At 37.9% G+C, this 18,828-nt stretch overlaps 1 protein-coding gene across 4 annotated transcripts in view; it reads right to left on the reverse strand.

Moving 5' to 3' along the window:
- LOC138309056 (uncharacterized) overlaps nt 1-18,828 on the reverse strand; it is a 224,345-nt gene that overhangs the window by 182,431 nt on the left and 23,086 nt on the right. For all 4 annotated transcript variants that reach the window (XM_069250180.1, XM_069250182.1, XM_069250181.1 and 1 more), the window contains 5 exons: nt 18,021-18,320; nt 16,193-16,492; nt 8,740-9,039; nt 8,013-8,312; nt 6,014-6,319 (listed from right to left, as the gene is read on the reverse strand). In XM_069250180.1, coding sequence (XP_069106281.1) covers nt 6,014-6,319; nt 8,013-8,312; nt 8,740-9,039; nt 16,193-16,492; nt 18,021-18,320 — 1,506 coding nt within the window. The remainder of the gene's footprint in view (nt 1-6,013; nt 6,320-8,012; nt 8,313-8,739; nt 9,040-16,192; nt 16,493-18,020; nt 18,321-18,828) is intronic.

The following is an 18,828-nucleotide window of genomic DNA, read 5'->3' on the forward strand; positions in this document are numbered from 1 at the left end:
TTTGATTTGATTCAATTTCTGTAATGCCGAAAATTATAATGTTATTTTCTCTAGACTTGCGGTCGTTGATTTCTGTTAAAATCTCTTTTGCATTAGTCCGCTCTAGATCTTCTGTATTCCCTTTCTTTTGCACTACTTCAGCCCAGGAGTGGATTTTTCGTTACTGATGAGTTCGCGTCCTCTATTTTCGTCGCATTTTGAGAGGATCGATTCTTCCAGAAGTGCGATTATCTGTTCGCACGCATTCATTATAGCCCGACATCTTTCCTCAATTTTGCGATCAGTAAGGATGTCCTTTTGAACTCTAGGTTTACATTTTATACAAAACCACATTGAGTCAGAGTTCTTATGAAAATTGTACTCCTCTGTGTTTTTTCCTAAACATTCAATACTGTAACAGTAGAAGAATCTACATCTTTTGCATTCTAACAGTTTTTCGTTAGGATATGTGAATACGGCACTACAATCTCGGCACTCAGTAAACATTCAATACTGTAACAGTAGAAGAATCTACATCTTTCGCATTCTAACAGTTTTTCGTTAGGATATGTGAATACGGCACTACAATCTCGGCACTCAGTAAACATTCAATACTGTAACAGTAGAAGAATCTACATCTTTCGCATTCTAACAGTTTTTCGTTAGGATATGTGAATACGGCACTACAATCTCGGCACTCAGTATGGCTTTCCTCGTCTTCTCTTACCATTGGAGGCTTGAAAACAATATCCTGCTGGCTATCGCTATTTAGAGTAGCTTTTGATCCTGCTGATGCCGTGACGTTGGTGCCAGATTTCGCCTTAGAAGGTCTTGCTCTTCGTTTCTTTGGATCGTCGCTAGGGACGTCGCCATCTTGTTTGAAAGTCGGTCTGCGTAATTAGGCGAATTAACATCCCCCTTTCCTTTTCCCACATGCAGCTTATTGTATATTAGTTTCCATTACTACTTCTTCTATATTGGAAATTCAAATACATAGAGCCAAGCTGCACCAGCCATATCGGATTTGTTTTGGACATTATCATACATGTACAATTATTTAATTTAGAATAACTTCGTCACAAATCAAGAACGGATCATGTCACAGCATTCAGTTACAGGGAGCATCTGTCTATGGGTATACCAGGAATAGGTTACAAAATATCACAGTCATAAGTCGATTTACGGTAACGTGTGGGACCTATTACCCCTGGACTACAGGCCTATGTATTGGGGTAACCTCAGGAGAACGAGTACATAAACTCCATAGATTTTTCTCCCATGTTTGATATGAATGATCATGAACGTGAGCGTCAGAGGGAAGGATTTTAGGCTTCTGGCCCACTTGACACAACTTTTCCCCGAACAGACATGGTAGAGTTTGCTTCTCCAGAACAAAAGGAGGAAGTGATTCAGAAAGGGAACAAATTAGTTTGAAGGCTCACAAGTGGGAGTCAGAGAGGGGATATCCTGTCCAAATTAAACGGGAACAAGACAGTAATGACACAAGGTCAAGGCCACGGATATCAACATCGCGCACCAGCAGTGTTCGAGATGAATCGGAAAGTTCCTCGGGCTCAGAGAGCTAAGAGTTTTCCAACTCATATGTACGAGAGTTGGGCAAGCGATTGGCAAAGCTAGAGTAAGCAGCCTCAAAACAATATTGTACTTCTCGGATGGATATCCCGAAGACTCCATCTCCGAAATGGCTTCGAAAACAACTGATTGATCACCATAAATAACAGCTTTGGTTAATAGAGCAACAGTACTCGGAGACGGAGCTCAAACCATTACAGCTGGATGCTAGTGAGCCTTTCGGGCCTAGCCATGATCACACCGGTAAAGGACCGTCTAAACAAATTGCGTATAAGCCTTATGGGCCTAAAGCAAGAAATACGCTGGAGAGGCAAGATGAAAAGCAGTCGTTCAAGTTAAAGGTTGAAACAGAGTACAAAGTCATTACAGCTGTCGTCATATTTAATGCATCGAAACGCGCCTCGGTGAACCTGGTACGTCCTAAAGACCGGACAAGGAAGGATAAACATTTATCATCACGCGATAGTTTTTTGCCGTCACCTGAACGACAACAGAAAAATTCACATCGGAGTCTCAAATCTGGACGTCACAGAAGGCGTGAGTCCAGTTCTTCGGAATCACACAGGGAGTCTAGGGGTCATCAGTACAAGGCTCTTACAATACCACATAATTTTGAAACATCGAGCAGGGGCGAAGGATGCAAGTACTGTATGAAAGCTGATCGTCAATGGGGCGAATTCGCCAGGGATGTGGATGATACGGTTTCGTTATCTTCGCATGCATTACCAGAAATTGAAATAATGCTGAAGAGGGAAGTAGCTGGTTATCTTAACATTACTTCACTGAGGCAATGAGGGGGACCCTCAAAGGTTGTGCAGGAGCTTCATGAGAGCATGCTCCAAAGATGGATATTTCCATTGCAATATCTAGGGATGAGATTTATCCGAAGAAACAGGATTAAGGTGGTAGCACGGACTCTCTGAGTCGACCGCATGAAATGGATCAGGATCCTAGAGGTCTTCTGGATTTATTGCCTTTAGATGAAAGGCAGAGATCAGGGATATCCGAATTTGCAGATCTATAGGACTCTGTGATTTGGGGAACTGGGTCAAGTCTTTGTATAGAACTTGATGGTCCCAGGGTATTGGTGTGCCCTGTAGAGTTATCTCCTACAATGAGTGACATCCCAGCGTGCTGGGGATTCAGTTTAAATGAGGTAGAACTGAAACAAGGGAAAGACAAAAAACTCCAAATAATTCTTTAATTTTTAAAGGATGGTACGCAACCCTCGGAAAATGACCTATTCAAGGCTTCACATGAAAGCAAATATTACTTGGTTAATAAGGAACTGATAAAATTGAAAAATAGCTTTCAAGAAAAAGCCATTCAGTTACATCATGACATTTCATCAGAAGTCCATCAGGGGGTGGCCAGGACGAAGGCCAAGGTAAAAGAAAAGTTTTTCTGGGTAAGTCTTTCGCGGGATGACGAATCCTTTGCCTTGTGGTGCGACTTGTGTAATAGACGTAAGAAAACAAAGTGTGACGGCAAAAGTTCCAATGACAGAAGCGATGACGGCCATGTATAAATTCATATATTGGCAGGTCCTCATCAGTTTTCAGCTGAAGCCCATGAACTCGCAGGCAGTGTTGCCACACTAATGAAAGCCCGTCTGGAGGATGGGAATCGGCAGTACAGGAAGAAGTCTTATCCAGCTCCACCTGGAATGCTGAAGAAAGTGGAACTTCCAGTGGTTTTCGATGCTCACTTACACTTGGATGGGGTTACCTTCCACAGTCACGTTCGGTAGCGTTTTGGAGGGTACGGCGGTAGACACAAGAAGGTGAGTCTGGTTGGGACATGTGCACCCTTTTGTAACCCGGTCACTTATCCTTCCGGGCGGAGTCTTCTTGACCTCTCAGAGGATATGGTTGTGGCTGTAGGACTTCATCCTAAGCATCATCCCCAGGATCAGTGAGAGGAAGATGAGTGGGTTAGACAGCTCAAGGAGCTCTCCTGGTTGTCGAGGGTGAAGGCTTTGAGTGAAGTTAGATTGGATCACTCGGAGCCACGAGGACGATAGTCGGGCCAAATGGACCGCTTGGAGAGGGCACTGAGGCGGCTGGTGCGAAAACGTCACGCCTTGGTACTCAATTGCAGAGGGATGTCTGACGACAATGGGACGGAGGCATATATGTTGTTATTGCATATATTAAGGAGTGAAGTATCTGCTGATCAGAGGGTGTATTTACATTGCTTCTCTTGAGATGAATACGTCCTCAGCCAGTTTATCAGCGTTCCCCAACCTTTAAATCGGGTTTACTCGAATGGTAAGATTATTCTCCGGTTCATAGACTCGTGCTTTGAAGGCTGTAGTGGATGGCAATATTGTCTTCTTGGAGACAGATGCGCCATATTTCGGGGGGTCAGGTCAGTAATAATCGGCCCAAACCAGCTGTACTCCATTTCGGAAATCATCGCTCCAATTCGACACATCAGGGTGGAAAACCTGCTGGAAACTACTACTGAGAATGCTAGAAGGTTGTTCCGGTGAACAATCGCGTGATAGGAACCCTCCGGCCAGGTCCAGGTCTGAGATGAATTGGATGAGCCAGAGCAGGAGGCTTCTTGCCTAAGTATAGCTCTAATTGATGTGTCTGAGTGGCTTCTGGCTATGGAGAAGACACAAAAAATGTGAGAGTTATCCAGTCTCGTCGCTAAGCATTTCAGTGGCTTCTGCCCCAGACATCCGATGTACCTGTGGGTGAAGTATTGAGCCGGGAATGCATCCTACATCATAAAGTTGGGAGGAGTGTAGTGAAAATATCACGGGGTCAATTTTACCGGGGTAAATTTTTGCCTCTAGTGAGTAAAGGGTGTTTGTATTGCCGGATGCAGCGCATGCGTAGATTGTGAAGCGCGTGCGAAGCGGGCCAGACGACTGGAGCTAACTGTCAACGGTAAACAAGTCACTATTACCATAACCATGACAACCTAGAACTCATCAGAGTGTAAGGAAACACTTCATAGTGATAAAGAACCATAAAAATGCAGCATTGAAAAGGTGTACTATGTGATGTTCTGTGTATTCAGTGTTAGATATGATCTTTAGTGACCACCCTGCATTTCGAGATACTCAAAGTGACGTGGCTAAGATTAACGATCGAGTAATCCCACATTCGGGAGATGCTTACGTCATTAATGACGTGGTGTTCATGATTTATGATGTCACGGCTTGATCAGACTTAACGTAACTGATGGAAGTGTATGTAATCAACATGCCGTACATATTGTAGAGGTGCATTGAAGGGGATGCAAGAACCACGCTTTATTTCTAAGAGGCAATCATTGGTAAACAAGCGGGACCACTTTCCATCTTATTTCTAAGAGGCAATCATTGGTAAACAGGCGGCATACATGTCTATCTTATTTCCTTGAGGCAATCATTGGTAAACAGGCGGGACAGGTGTCTATCTTATTTCCTTGAGGTAATCATTGGTAAACAGGCGGGACAGGTGTCTATCTTATTTCCTTGAGGCAATCATTGGTAAACAGGTGGGACATGTCTATCTTATTTTTATGGAGCAATCATTGGTAAACATGCGGGACAGGTGTCTATCTTATTTCTATGGGGCAACCATTGATAAACAGACGGGACACGTGTCTCAAGTATATTTGACTTTGGGACGTTTCTAAATGGGTTCGTTACTTAAAATGATCTTGGTTAGTGACTAGTCTACAGTTTCAAATATATACAGATATGACTACTATTTGGTAGCGTAAAATATTACATATATTACAGTTGTGGTTGTTGGTGTATAGTCACTGTCCTGTGACTGCCGACAACTACGTTGTCGCTGACTACGTATACTTATGTATGTAGTCGCATACTTATGTATGTAGTCGCATACTTATGTATGTAGTCGCTGACTACGTATACTTATGTTTATAGTCGCTGACTACGTATACGTATGTATGTAGTCGCATACTTATGTATGTAGTCGCTGACTACGTATACGTATGTATGTAGTCGCTGACTACGTATACGTATGTATGTAGTCGCTAACCAAGCCGTGGTTACTAGCCTTGCACTACTGCCAACAACTGTGTAGTCGCTGACCTATCACAGGTCACGAGCCGCTGCCAATCACTTTAGGTATAAACTGGTAATTATCGTATCAAGGGGAAGACCGTTATATATCTGATACTTCTCCGATCCGCACATTTGATTTAGTGTTGATACCAGACCGAAGTTCGTCTGTCAGCACAGGGTTTTATACCCTCAGATGTTGTACCCTTCCTACACTAGCGATTGAACAGCGTTACCAATGATTTAATTCGAGTTTATCCAATGTTCTTCGCTTTGATGGAAACTTAACATTCTTCATAGAAAAGCATAAATGCATTGAGGAACTTTTCCTTGCCTGTATAATGCCTTATTGTATTAGTGAAACGTGGTCCTAGCATTTTGTGTTAAAATTAAGGAACAATTTATACTAACCTGTGACATCTATAGTGACGTAATCACTACTTCCGGTTCCGATACTGTTGTTGGCCCTACAGATGTACATTCCATTGTTGTCTGTCGTCACGTTGATAATCGTCAGAGAAGGGTCGACTATAGTCCCGCCTGAGAAGTTAGTACCATCAACCACAATCAGCTTGTCCTGTCCACCACTGACCTTGACCTGCCAGTAAACAGCTGTCGGGGCTGGGTTTCCGGTCGCGGTACACGTCAATGTGACGTTTTGGCCTACAGGGACTCCCACAGCCTGTCCACCATCACTAACCGTTACAGTAGGGACATCTTAAAAGGGGAAGATTACAATAAGTTATTATATACGTACATTCATCATTAGTTTCATGATACGTTATTGAGAGACTTACGGCCGGGAATAGTTTCAGCAGAACCAGTATACTGTATGTAAAATGTGTTTTTAACAATCATTATACCTCAAGAATCCTTCATTCTGATCGGCCGAGAGATATTTGGCAAATTACGCAATAGCAACCCCTTAGCAGCGGGTGATAGTATGTTTGACAGTGCAAAATGTGTCAACCACCTGAAAACGATGCGCACTCGTTTCTTTTTCGACACCATCTTTGTTTTTGTTTGGACCTAAATCTAATTTGAAGCTAATTATTGATAGTTTTGCAAAGTTAATATGTTTATCATTATCCTTTATAAAGCCTGGAGGTCACTGTTCGTCCCTTTTCGCCTACCGTCAAAACGCTGTAAGTTGGTTGAAAGGAAGGCATACGATTAAAAGCGCCTACGTGACGTATAGGGACGAAGCCAGAATTCACGGAGATTTACGAAAAAGATAAGAATATTAAGTATATGGAACAGTAAACTAAAATGTTTACTAAACACATATATAGCACTAGGTATAAGTGATATGGAAGATGAATTGATATTTTACTGTCAACAAAATAGTAAAAGGTTTAAATAGAATGTAAATAACTGAAAACTAGGTTTTTTTCTTGACTTTCGGTATGATGAAGTAAGGACAACATGCATTAGAGGGTGACAGTGTCTAGTTTAACGACTCGAGTGACAGTAATATTATTGGGGTGGCAATACGCACTGTCACCCTCTAATACAGGTAATATTGATACAATATCATCAACATGTACTGTAAAGTAGTAAATCACGTGACAGAAAACTGGATTCTGATTGGCTACACACATGGCTTCTATTTGCAATAGAACCCGGGCATGCGGGCCCTATTGAAGTGGTGCGAAATTGAATGTGAATGTATTGTGACGTCACCATTACATGACGTCATTACAACGTTGCGCTTCGACGTAAAGATGGCGGACAGGCTTTTGTGTGCGGGGATTGAAGCAAATTTTTTTTTTATAAAAGAAAGTTCACTGCATTTATCTACTTTTAAATCTTCGTGAAGCTGAATCCCATTGTACAGAATCACCGATTTCCCCGATAATGTATATGCTGTACTGTATTATGTAACAACGTGGTGTGGAATTGAAAATAACATTGCGAGGTGTCGCCTGACGTGCTCTGTTACGATGGCATGAAAATAGGTCTAATATGAGGGTGATGAACTAAATCCATTATGGCCTGGTTGAGTGGGCACTATTGCCTCATAATATTGTCTCATTATAGGATAGTACGAGGCAATAGTGCCCTCTCAACCAGGCCATAATAGATAAATAGTTGATTGTCAAGTGGAACATTAGCGATGTCCTCTTTGATACTTATTTGCACGGAAAATGTTCTCGAATTTGTTAATTTCGAACATTACGTATTAATCACGGATATCTCCGTTAGCGGAGATGAATTTGAACCTATTATATCGGATTCAAGTCCCTGCGAGTGAAAAAAAATACCGTATCAATAAAGTACATAGCATACGCTTCAATAAAATATAAACGGAAAAGTCTACTATCTATTAGTCTTCTAACTACTTTAAAACCCAAAATCATATTAATGAAACATCAAATTGTAAAACCTAACCATTTATGTATGTACTGACCTTGTACGACTACAGTGACGTAATCACTATTTCCGGTTCCGATACTATTGTTGGCCCTACAGATGTACATGGCACTATCGTCTGTCGTCACGTTGATAATCGTCAGAGAAGGGTCGATTATAGTCCCGCCTGAGTAGTTAGTACCATCAACCACAATCAGCTTGTCCTGTCCACCACTGACCTTGACCTGCCAGTAAACAGCTGTCGGGGCTGGGTTTCCTGTGGCGTTACAGAATAACGTTACATTGTCGCCCGCCACTACTATCACATCCTGAAGATCCACCATCACCACTGGCACATCTAAACCGCAACACATTTACAATTATTTTCATTTAAGATATAAAAAATATATTCCTGATGGCATGTTCAGGATGTTTTAAGGTGAAAAGAAAATACGATTGCGATCTACCTTACATGTCATTCGAACAGTTATTGGTATTTCGAGAGTCAAATTTTCACGATAATAGCATTGTCCCATCACACTGCGAAAATATACTGGTAATACGGTAATCAGGCAGTAATGTTATACAGTGTACGCCTACGACAGAAGAGGGTGTACTATTATTGTTAGTCATCTGACACACAGATTTACGATGGTTATCTCCCTTACATTGTATCTCCCTTACATTGCCCTTATGTTCCAATGTTTCGTGATACGTGTTCTTCCCTCCATTAAAATGAACAAGAATGATTTGAAGATAAAGATCATTCTGCATGATGTACTTACATTGCACGTCCAACGTAACATATTCACTACTTCCGGTTCCGATACTGTTGTTGGCCCTACATATGTACATGGCACTGTTGTCTGTCGTCACGTTGATTATCGTCAGAGAAGGATTGTCTATAGTCACGCCTGAGTAGTTAGTACCATCAACCACAATCAGCTTGTCCTGTCCACCACTGACCTTGACTTGCCAGTAAACAGCTGTCGGGGCTGGGTTTCCGGTCGCGGTGCACGTCAATGTGACGTCATCATCAGCTGTTACAGTCACATCCGTAGAGTCAACCATCACCACCGGTATGTCTGTGAAGATAAAAAAAATGGTTGCATATTTCATACTGAAATAGAGGAAATATTTATGATAAGAAGTTTCATTTATTCTGCTTTCATTAATAGTAGAGCACCATATGGCCAAAAAATGGGGAAATCGTGCGTTTTTATGATACAAGCACGAAAGTTATGACTATTTAAAAGAGAATAACGGCGGGAGCCATCGCAAAAAATGCCTACTTCCGGTATTTTTTAAGAAGCCGCCATTTTCGTGGTGAAACTAAGAAAACTAATAAAATAACAAGCTGCGTCTTTTGATAAAAGCATGGAACTTGGCATTGGAGTAACCAAGACAATCATAAATAGGAATTAAACAGAAAACCATTGAAAAGGGTATCTACTTCCGGTATTTTTCAACATGGCCGCCATTTTTGTATGTGAAGCTTAGAGAAGTAACGAAATAACACGCTGAACGTGTTGATTAAAACATAAAAATAGGCTTGTTAGTAGCCAAGTCAATCCAAATAAGATTGAAATCGGGTGCCACTGAAAAAATTACCTACTTCCGGTATTTTTCAAGATAGCGTTCATTTATGTAAGCAAAAATAACTAGAATCTTCGTAAGCAATGCTCGCAGAAGTTATGAAATAATACATTGCAATTTTTGATAAAAGTACCTACTTCCGTTATTTTTATTATGGCCGCCATCATGGTCAGTAAAAGGTGGAATGAAAGTAAAACCACATGTAAATATTTTGTTTTTGAGGATATTGTTTTTAAAGATGATTGATACATTGATGGCAACTTGAAGCATGTTGTACAAATGTATGACAGACATATATCAAGTATATTGTGCGTGTACTTCCGGTTAAATTGTTAACAGATATCATTTAAAAGTCATATTCAGGGAAGTACATTGGAATATGCTTGAATCGCAATTCGTCACGAAACTTAATGTAAAAATGATATTGGTAGAAGTAAGAAAATCAAGAAAAACAATTATCTGTCTTTAATTTTACAAAACAACCATGCACTTCAGGTTTTGCAATATGAATGATTTAATAACAAAATGTTTTTACACAATGAACTACAATAAAGCAATAAAGTGGCTAAATGGCGTAGCTTAACAAGGTAGGAATATATAGAATTAAAGTATTATGAAACCAAACACATTGCTTTACCAAAAATAATTAAGCTACTAAAAACACTTCCGGTTATATCAAATGTTGTCATTTTCATTGTTTGATTTGGGTAAGTATTCTGTGTTTATTTTAACTTTTATCATTATCTATCGCAGCAACTGCAATTACGAGAAAATAGTTCATTAAATTTAGGGGGTGACTGGAACGCTCCACAGGCCTATGAAGTTGATACCAAAAATTATGTTAAAAGAAACAACGAGGTAAATCAAAGAGAAATTTCAAAAATCATGGAATTATTTGATCTTGTAGATATAAGGAAAAAAATGTAATACTGATAAGCATCTATTTACATGGCATGGCCCACATAAAAACAAGCTAGATTTGGTAATTTCTTAATATCTTCAGATTTATCTCCCCTCAGTAAAGCTACCATTGGTGCAAGCTATCGTTCTGATCATTCTCCAATATTTTTACATGTAAAAATAGTAAATCCACAAAAAGGGAGAGGAACATGGAAATTCATTAACAGTCTGTTGGGCGATCCTGAATATAGTAATGTTGTTAAAAATTGTATTAAACATACCATAAAGGAGTAGATATGATGGGACCAGTATTTGGCCTTAATTTTTCAGGCCGAAAAAATATTAACTCTGATCCACATCAATTTCACATCAATAAATACTCTCATACTTGCTATTCATCAAAACATAACTTTTTATAGCCATGTTCACGATGTGTTCCACCTATGACGTCATCAAATTGATGATTTTCCTCTTCTCGCCAAATTTTGGTAGAAATTCGTCATCTTTAGGTTAGAAAAGGCTTGAAATGGATTTGGCCGCCACCTTGGAGCAACTTCATATTTTGCATGGATATGCATAAATACACGATACGCAACCGGTTAAAATCTCTTTCTGCTCCACGAAGGCGGCCACATTCATTTTTAGAGAAAACCACTCAAAAAGTATGATTTTTCAAGGATTTTTGTGAAAAATGGCGGGAAACTGCATGTTGATGACGTCAAAGTGAACATAATTGGCACATGCGGGATATTTTCGGGATGTAATGTGTAAGCAAATGTATTCAACTGTTACATGGCAAAATATGTTGTTCTTTACTGGAGAATTAATTTTGCGGCCATATTCGAGTCTTAACGTACCTTCTCCTTTGTATCCTACTAATCCAGTTGAGAAAGATACAAATTTGATAAGATACACTATAAATAATCAATTGTGATGGGAAACTATTAAACTTATGATTAGAGGAAAAACAATTGCCTATTAATCATTTAAGAAAAGGGAAAGAGAAAAAAAAGGAAAAAAAAACTGTAGGAAAAACTTGAAAATTTATATCAGGAATCAGAAAGAAATACTATGGTCATTGAGGAAGTTGAAAATGAACTGAGACTAATTAGAGAGAGCAAAATAAAAGGAATTATTATGAGAGCAAAATCACAATGGAAGGATGAAGGTGACCGAAACTCAAATTTTTTCTGTAATTTAGAAAAAAGACATTATCAGAAGAAACTTATTCCAAAACTTGTGAAAGATTCTGGTGAAGAAATTACAGACCTAAAAGATATTTCAAAGATGCTCCACCGCCGACAGAGCATAAACGACATTCATCATTAGAACAATTATTGGTGGTTAATTTTGTATATATATATATAATTAACACAAAAAATAATATAAGATAATTTATTTTGCCTCTGATGCATGCGCAATCAGCACTTCATTCCATGTAGGATAAAGGGCAACGGATTTTTTTCGGGATCCAATTAATTCTTTTTTTTATATTTTCAACTTGAAGTAAAATTAGAAGCTCAAACTTTTTAATGGTGGTAATGGTATAAAGTAATTAACTTTTTAACGCAAGAAAAATCCTAAATCGTCTGCTCCTGTTTTTGATAGTGAAAAAGTACCAATTGTCATCGGTGGAGCATCTTTAAATGAACAAAAAACTGTATTATGAAAATCGTTATTCTAGTAGCCTTAATAATATAGAAATACCAAACACATTTAACTTATTTTTTGACAATTAACAATCCATTCATTACCCAACTATCACTTGAGCAGAGAATTTTACTTGAAGGTGAAATAAATTATCAGGAATATCTAAAATCGTTAAAATTAATGAAGTATAATAGGTCTCCTGGACTGGATGGCTTTACCGTAGAGTTTTATAAATTGGTTTAGTCTGATGTAAATAGGTTTTTAATTAATTCGTTTAATCAATCATACAAAAATGGAAAGTTGTCAATTTCTCAACGCCAAGGTATGATAACATGTATACCAAAGGAAGGGAAGTCTAAATTATATGTAAACAATTGGAGCCCTATTACTCTTCTTAATGTTGATTATAAGTATCTATCCTCAGTTATTGCAAATAGATTAAAATCGGTTTTAAACAATTTAATTAGTGAAACCCAAAAGGGTTTCATAAATGGTAGGTGATTGCAGTAGGATTATAATGATTTAATTTGTAAAACAGAAAAAGAAAATATCCCTGGCTTACTCCTACTCATTGATTTTGAAAAAGCCTTTGATTCTCTGGAATTTAATTTTATCTTCAAAACTTTATCTTTTATGGTTTTGGTCCTTCTTTTATAAGTTGGATTAAAAGTTTTTATAACGAGAATTCATGTTGTGTGGCAAATAATGGACATTGTTCGAATTTTTTAAAATATCACGTGGAGTAAGTCAGGGCGATCCTATCAGTCCGTACATTTTCATTCAATGTGTAGAAATTCTAAGTGCTATAATTAAGTTTCATCCTGATATTAAGGGTATCAAAACAAATGAATCTGAATATCTAATCAATCAATTTGCAGATGACACTTCCTTTAATTATCAGAGGATCCAAACTCATTGAATGTTGTATTTGATATTTTACAAGATTTTGGTTATGTGTCAGGTCTTAAGATAAATATTGAAAAACCCAAGCAATATGGATTGGGGCAAAAAGGGGTTATGGCGAGGAAATACTTCCGGAAAGAAACTTAAGGTGGAATCACCAAGGAAACTTGAAATTGCTAGGAATTTCGTACAATCTTCAATTAGAAAATATATTCCATGACAATTTTTTAGGGTCTTTTAGAAACATTACATATATTGGAAAAGTAACTGTTATAAAAAGTTTATCTTTGCCCATTTTTATCCAGTCTTACCAGGCCCTCCTTCAGATATTGTTCAAGAATACATTAAATTGTTTTTTAATTTATTTGGGATGGCAAGATAGATAAAGTTAAACGTAAAGTCATGTATGGCGATTTTAATGATGGGGGCATACGTGTACTTCATGTTTCAACCTTTTGTCATGCTTTGATAATGTGCTGGATAAAAAAATTGTTAGACCCATTGAACTGTTCTCCGTGGAAGACATTAATTTTAAATAGTATTGAATCATTTGGAGGAGACAAGGTATTCGGACTAAAAAAGAAGGGATTTTAGAAGTTAGTAAATCAGTTTTGGAAAGAAATATTTATGACATGTGAGTTAAATTGTGATGATCCTCCCACAACCCCAGCCATGGATGCATCACAACCATTATGGTTAAACAATTCTTTTAAGATTGATAACAATATTTTTATGAACAAATGTTGGTGTGAAAAAGGAATTTTTTTCCATTAAGGATTTAGTAGAAAATAATGTTTTCATAACTTTTGAAAAATTATGTGAAAAAAATAATTTAAGAACTAATTTTATTGAGTTCTATGGAGTAATCAATTCAATACCGTTGCAATGGAAGAACATAGTGCTTCAACAGAATCCTGAAAATGAGCCAAAACAAAACATATTTTAAAAAGTATGATAAAGTTTCAAAGTATTTTTATTATCATATGTTAACATTTATACTCGAACCTCCATATAAAATTCAAAATTCATGTCAAGAAACTTTGAATGTCAACATTTCCAAAAAAGTTTGGCAGAAATTTTTTCTCATACCTCATAATGTCACAGATGACACAAAACTCCAATTCAAATTTCTCCATAAAATAATATATACCAACACTTAACTAATGCAATTTAAACTGGGTGAAACAGAAAGATGTACTTTTTGTAAAGATTGTAGAGAAACACAAATGCACCTGTTTTGGGAATGTTGCCATTCACAGTCAATATGGTCATCCTTTATGTTTTACTTAAATATGATATAGAGTTATATAGAGACCCGACTATAGACTGTATTGTAGACAATTGTTTGAGGATCAATTGAATTTTTTGATTTTATTATTGAAATATTATATATATCGTTGTCAATTGAAATAAATTCCTTCAGTTGAAGAGTGGAAAACCTATCTATTTTTCTACAAAATTTTTTGAAGATTTCGACTTGAAATCGTATCCAGTAAAGAAAAGAGAAAAAATAAGCCAAAATGGAATTTTGTATCTACATTTTTTAATGGTTTTAGATTATATTGAAAATATGGAAAAGACCTCGTTTAAAAATTGATATGTACAAACTATGTTAATAGAAACTGTTTTTTGGATGTATTGTATATTTACAGTGACTGCTTATATATTAATGAAAACATCATAACCACATGTTGATGAATGTAACAACAAAACGATTTGAATATTAATAAAAAAGTATTCTGTGTTTGCATATTATAAAAGTCAGTCCTTCCGTTTTGGTGTTGATTGTGATGTCAAGTGTTTGCGAGCGTTACGTCAAACGTTTTCTGAAAAAACGACGTGAACTGCGTTCACAAAACAATGACGTAACAATTGAAATCTACCCGCAAGAGAGCTAGCTCTGTGATATGCAAAGACAAATAGTTTCTTGTAAGATAATTAATGCAAATAAACACTGAAAACGAAGGTTTTTTTAATAACCATCAAACTCATTTCAATGAAATACATAATGTATCATTTTAAATGTACTATGACCTTTCGATATTACAACCAAGTACTGTAAAGAAGCGACCGGGTGTGTCTTATCTATTTATTTCTTTGCTCTCCATATATGTAATTTACTATTGTTATATGAGTAAATGCTTCAACCTTTCCTTGTATCCATATTTCGACTTTCACATAGGCGTCATTTTAAAAACACCGGAAATGAAATAAAATAATGAATTGATTTTACCCATATATGTAAGTTGTGTCTCTGACAAAAACTATACATATGATTTTTATGAAAATACTGTGTTTAAAATACAAATCATATGTGTTTTTGTAATGATTACTGTACTGTTTAACTGGTGATAAGGCGGCCATCTTGAGATAACCGGAAGAAGATACTTGTTTCAGTGGCTCCCGCTTTAAATCTTTTTTTGAATGTATTGGCGGAATTTTACGCCATTTATGTTACAGTTCGCGCATGTGAAGTCATACTCTCGAAATGGTGACGTCACACGCTTCAGATTATCAATATTATTAGAAATATGTACATTCAGTCATTTTCCATGCATTGTTTTGGTTGTTGTTTATAATAATTAAAACAGTATGTACCTAATGATCTTTGTTTTTATTTTACGAATGCGAAATGACTTAATTCGAAGCGCAGATGATATGGTTAATCGGTTTTGAACCAGGAGGGCAAAGGCGGGATAATTTTACGCTCTGAATGCGTATATAGATGGGTTTTATTTTTGAGGCGCGAAAAAAACCTATTTCCTTTAAGTAACCGAGATCGGGTTATCTCATTCACGGCTAACGCATCGGTTGGAATTATTTTACAAAATCTTAGCCCTCGACTGAGATAACCCGATCTCGATCACTTACAGGTAACAAATTTTATTAATATAAAGTTTATTGCAGCAAGGTTACCGCCCATCCTCGATACTCCAGGGGTTACTATCACCGTCGTTATATCCATTCCATGACTATCTCATAATAAAACTGAAGGCAGTCAGGAAAATACAACTGACCAGTCATAACTCTCCAGAGACCTTCTTTGCGAATTATATTTGCATTCAGCTTTACAGAGTGTATATATCGTCAGTGATAGTAACCCCTGGAGTATCGAGGATAGGGTTACCATCGTATTAGCACCTTCCTAAACCATCAAATCTGACAAAAATCTATAATATCTTCACACACCTTGTACGACTAGAGTGACGTATTCACTACTTCCGGTTCCGATACTGTTGTTGGCCCCACAGATGTACATGGCACTATCGTCTGTCGTCACGTTGATAATCGTCAGAGAAGGGTCGACTATAGTCCCGCCTGAGTAGTTAGTACCATCAACCACAATCAGCTTGTCCTGTCCACCACTGACCTTGACCTGCCAGTAAACAGCTGTCGGGGCTGGATTTCCGGTGGCGTTACAGAACAACGTTACGTTGTCGCCCGCCACTACTATCACATCCTGAGGATCCACCATCATCACTGGCACATCTAAACAGACACACATTAACGTTTAATATTTATTTATAATATGAAAAATATATTCCTGATGTGATGTTCAGCATGTTTAAAGGTGAAAAGATAATACGATTGCGATCTGCCTTACATGTCATTCGAACAACTATTGGTATTTCGAGAGTCAAATTTTCACGATAATAGCATTGTCCCATGACCCCTTATCGGTACACTCTCAGGATGGGGCTGGGTGGAGGTTTCACAGTGATGATCAGTCACTGCGCTTTGGTGATTGGTGTCCAGCTACTGGTGTCCTTCTTCATCCATACCCAGCATGAAGATCGTTCTGCTGCCTTAGCCATCCTCTTCACTGATATCATTCTCCACACAAACTGTGCGGGGAAGCCTCTGCATCCAACCTCAACAGGGTAGTTCCATGTGTGCCAGCCCTGCTCCCTGCATTCTGTCAGCAGTGCCTTATACTTCGCCCATGTGCTTCACTACACCTTTCCTTTTCAATATTAGTTAGATAATGTGACTTTCTTTGTTCCTGGTATCCAGTCATGAGGTAGGTGGGATTAACATCCGGAAAAGTTAATCTCTGGTTGAGATCTACCTCCAGCTTTTAATCCCCTGCCTTGCTGATAATTCCGGTTGATTTCTCAGATGTCAATGGTTCACCTTCCCTCATAAACCTTATCTGCGTCTGCTTGGGCTTTGGTTGACTGGACCTGACGTTCTTCCGTTCTTTCTCCAAAACATCAGCCAGCTCCCTTCGGACTTGGTTGTGGTGCCACGTATATCTCCCCTGTGATAAGGCCACAAGACAGGAGGTGAGTATGTGCTGGAGAGTTCCTCTCTGTCTACACAGAGGCAGGTCTGGTGTTTCAACAAGGTCCCGTCTATGGAGATTTCCTGTTGTTGGTAGCACATCATACACAGATGAAGGTGTGTAAAGTATAAATGTGAATGTCATGTAAAATTGATAAAATGAAATACTTTTGTTTTTGTATTTATGATGTTAAATTGTCCTTGTCTGTATTGTCTGTAAAAATGAAAATGATTTAAAAAATTTAAAAAAAATTTATAAAACAAGAATGTAAGAAATAAATAGCTAGCCCTGCATTATGCATATACATGTGTAGCTTTATGTTGATGCAAAAGATCTATGCTGAAGTTGACGTTAAATGCTGATCAGACAATTACCTTGATGAGAGAGCAAAAGCTATCAGTCTGATGTTGGTCATTTTGCTTTATATGGTACGGGTATGTAATAGAGAGATTGCATGTTTCATTATATTTTAAATTATTGCATGATTGTAACGGTCAATTTTATTGGGAAAACAAATACGATAACCGTATGATCCATTATAATTTGATAAACAAAATAGGCCTACGACAGGAGAGGGTGTACTATTATTGTTAGTTATCTGACACACAGACTTACGATGGTTATCTCCTTTACATTGCCCTAATGTTCCAATTTTTCGTGTTACGTGTTATTCCCTTCATTAAAATACAAGCATGGATTGAAGATAAAGATCATTCTGCATAATGTACTTACATTGCACGTCCAACGTAACATATTCACTACTTCCGGTTCCGATACTGTTGTTGGCCCTACATATGTACATGGCACTGTTGTCTGTCGTCACGTTGATTATCGTCAGAGAAGGATTGTCTATAGTCACGCCTGAGTAGTTAGTACCATCAACCACAATCAGCTTGTCCTGTTCACCACTGACCTTGACTTGCCAGTAAACAGCTGTCGGCGCTGGGTTTCCGGTCGCGGTACACGTCAATGTGACGTCATCATCAGCTGTTACAGTCACATCCGTAGAGTCAACCGTCACCACCGGTATGTCTGTGAAGATAAAAGAATGGTTGCATATTTCATACTGAAATAGGGAAAAATAATTGTGATACGAAGTTTCATTTATTCTACTTTCATTAATAGTAGAGCAGCATATGGCCAAAAAATGGGAAAATCGTGCATTTTTATGATACGAGCACGAAGAGAATAACGGCGGGAGCCATTGCAAAAAAAGCCTACTTCCGGTATTTTTCAAGAAACCGCCATTTTCGTGGTGAAACTAAGAAAACTAATAAAATAACAAGCTGCGTCTTTTGATAAAAGCATAGAACTTGGCATTGGAGTAACCAAGACAACCATAAATAGGAATTAAACAGAAAACCATTGAAAAGGGTATCTACTTCCGGTATTTTTCAACATGGCCGCCATTTTTGTATGTGAAGCTTAGAGAAGTAACGAAATAACACGCCGAACGTGTTGATTAAAACATAAAAATAGGGCTTGTTAGTAGCCAAGTCAATCCAAATAAGATAGAAATCGGGTGCCACTGAAAAAATTA

This window comes from Argopecten irradians, chromosome 15 (genome assembly GCF_041381155.1).
Source record: "Argopecten irradians isolate NY chromosome 15, Ai_NY, whole genome shotgun sequence".
Classification (NCBI taxonomy): Eukaryota; Metazoa; Mollusca; class Bivalvia; order Pectinida; family Pectinidae; genus Argopecten; species Argopecten irradians.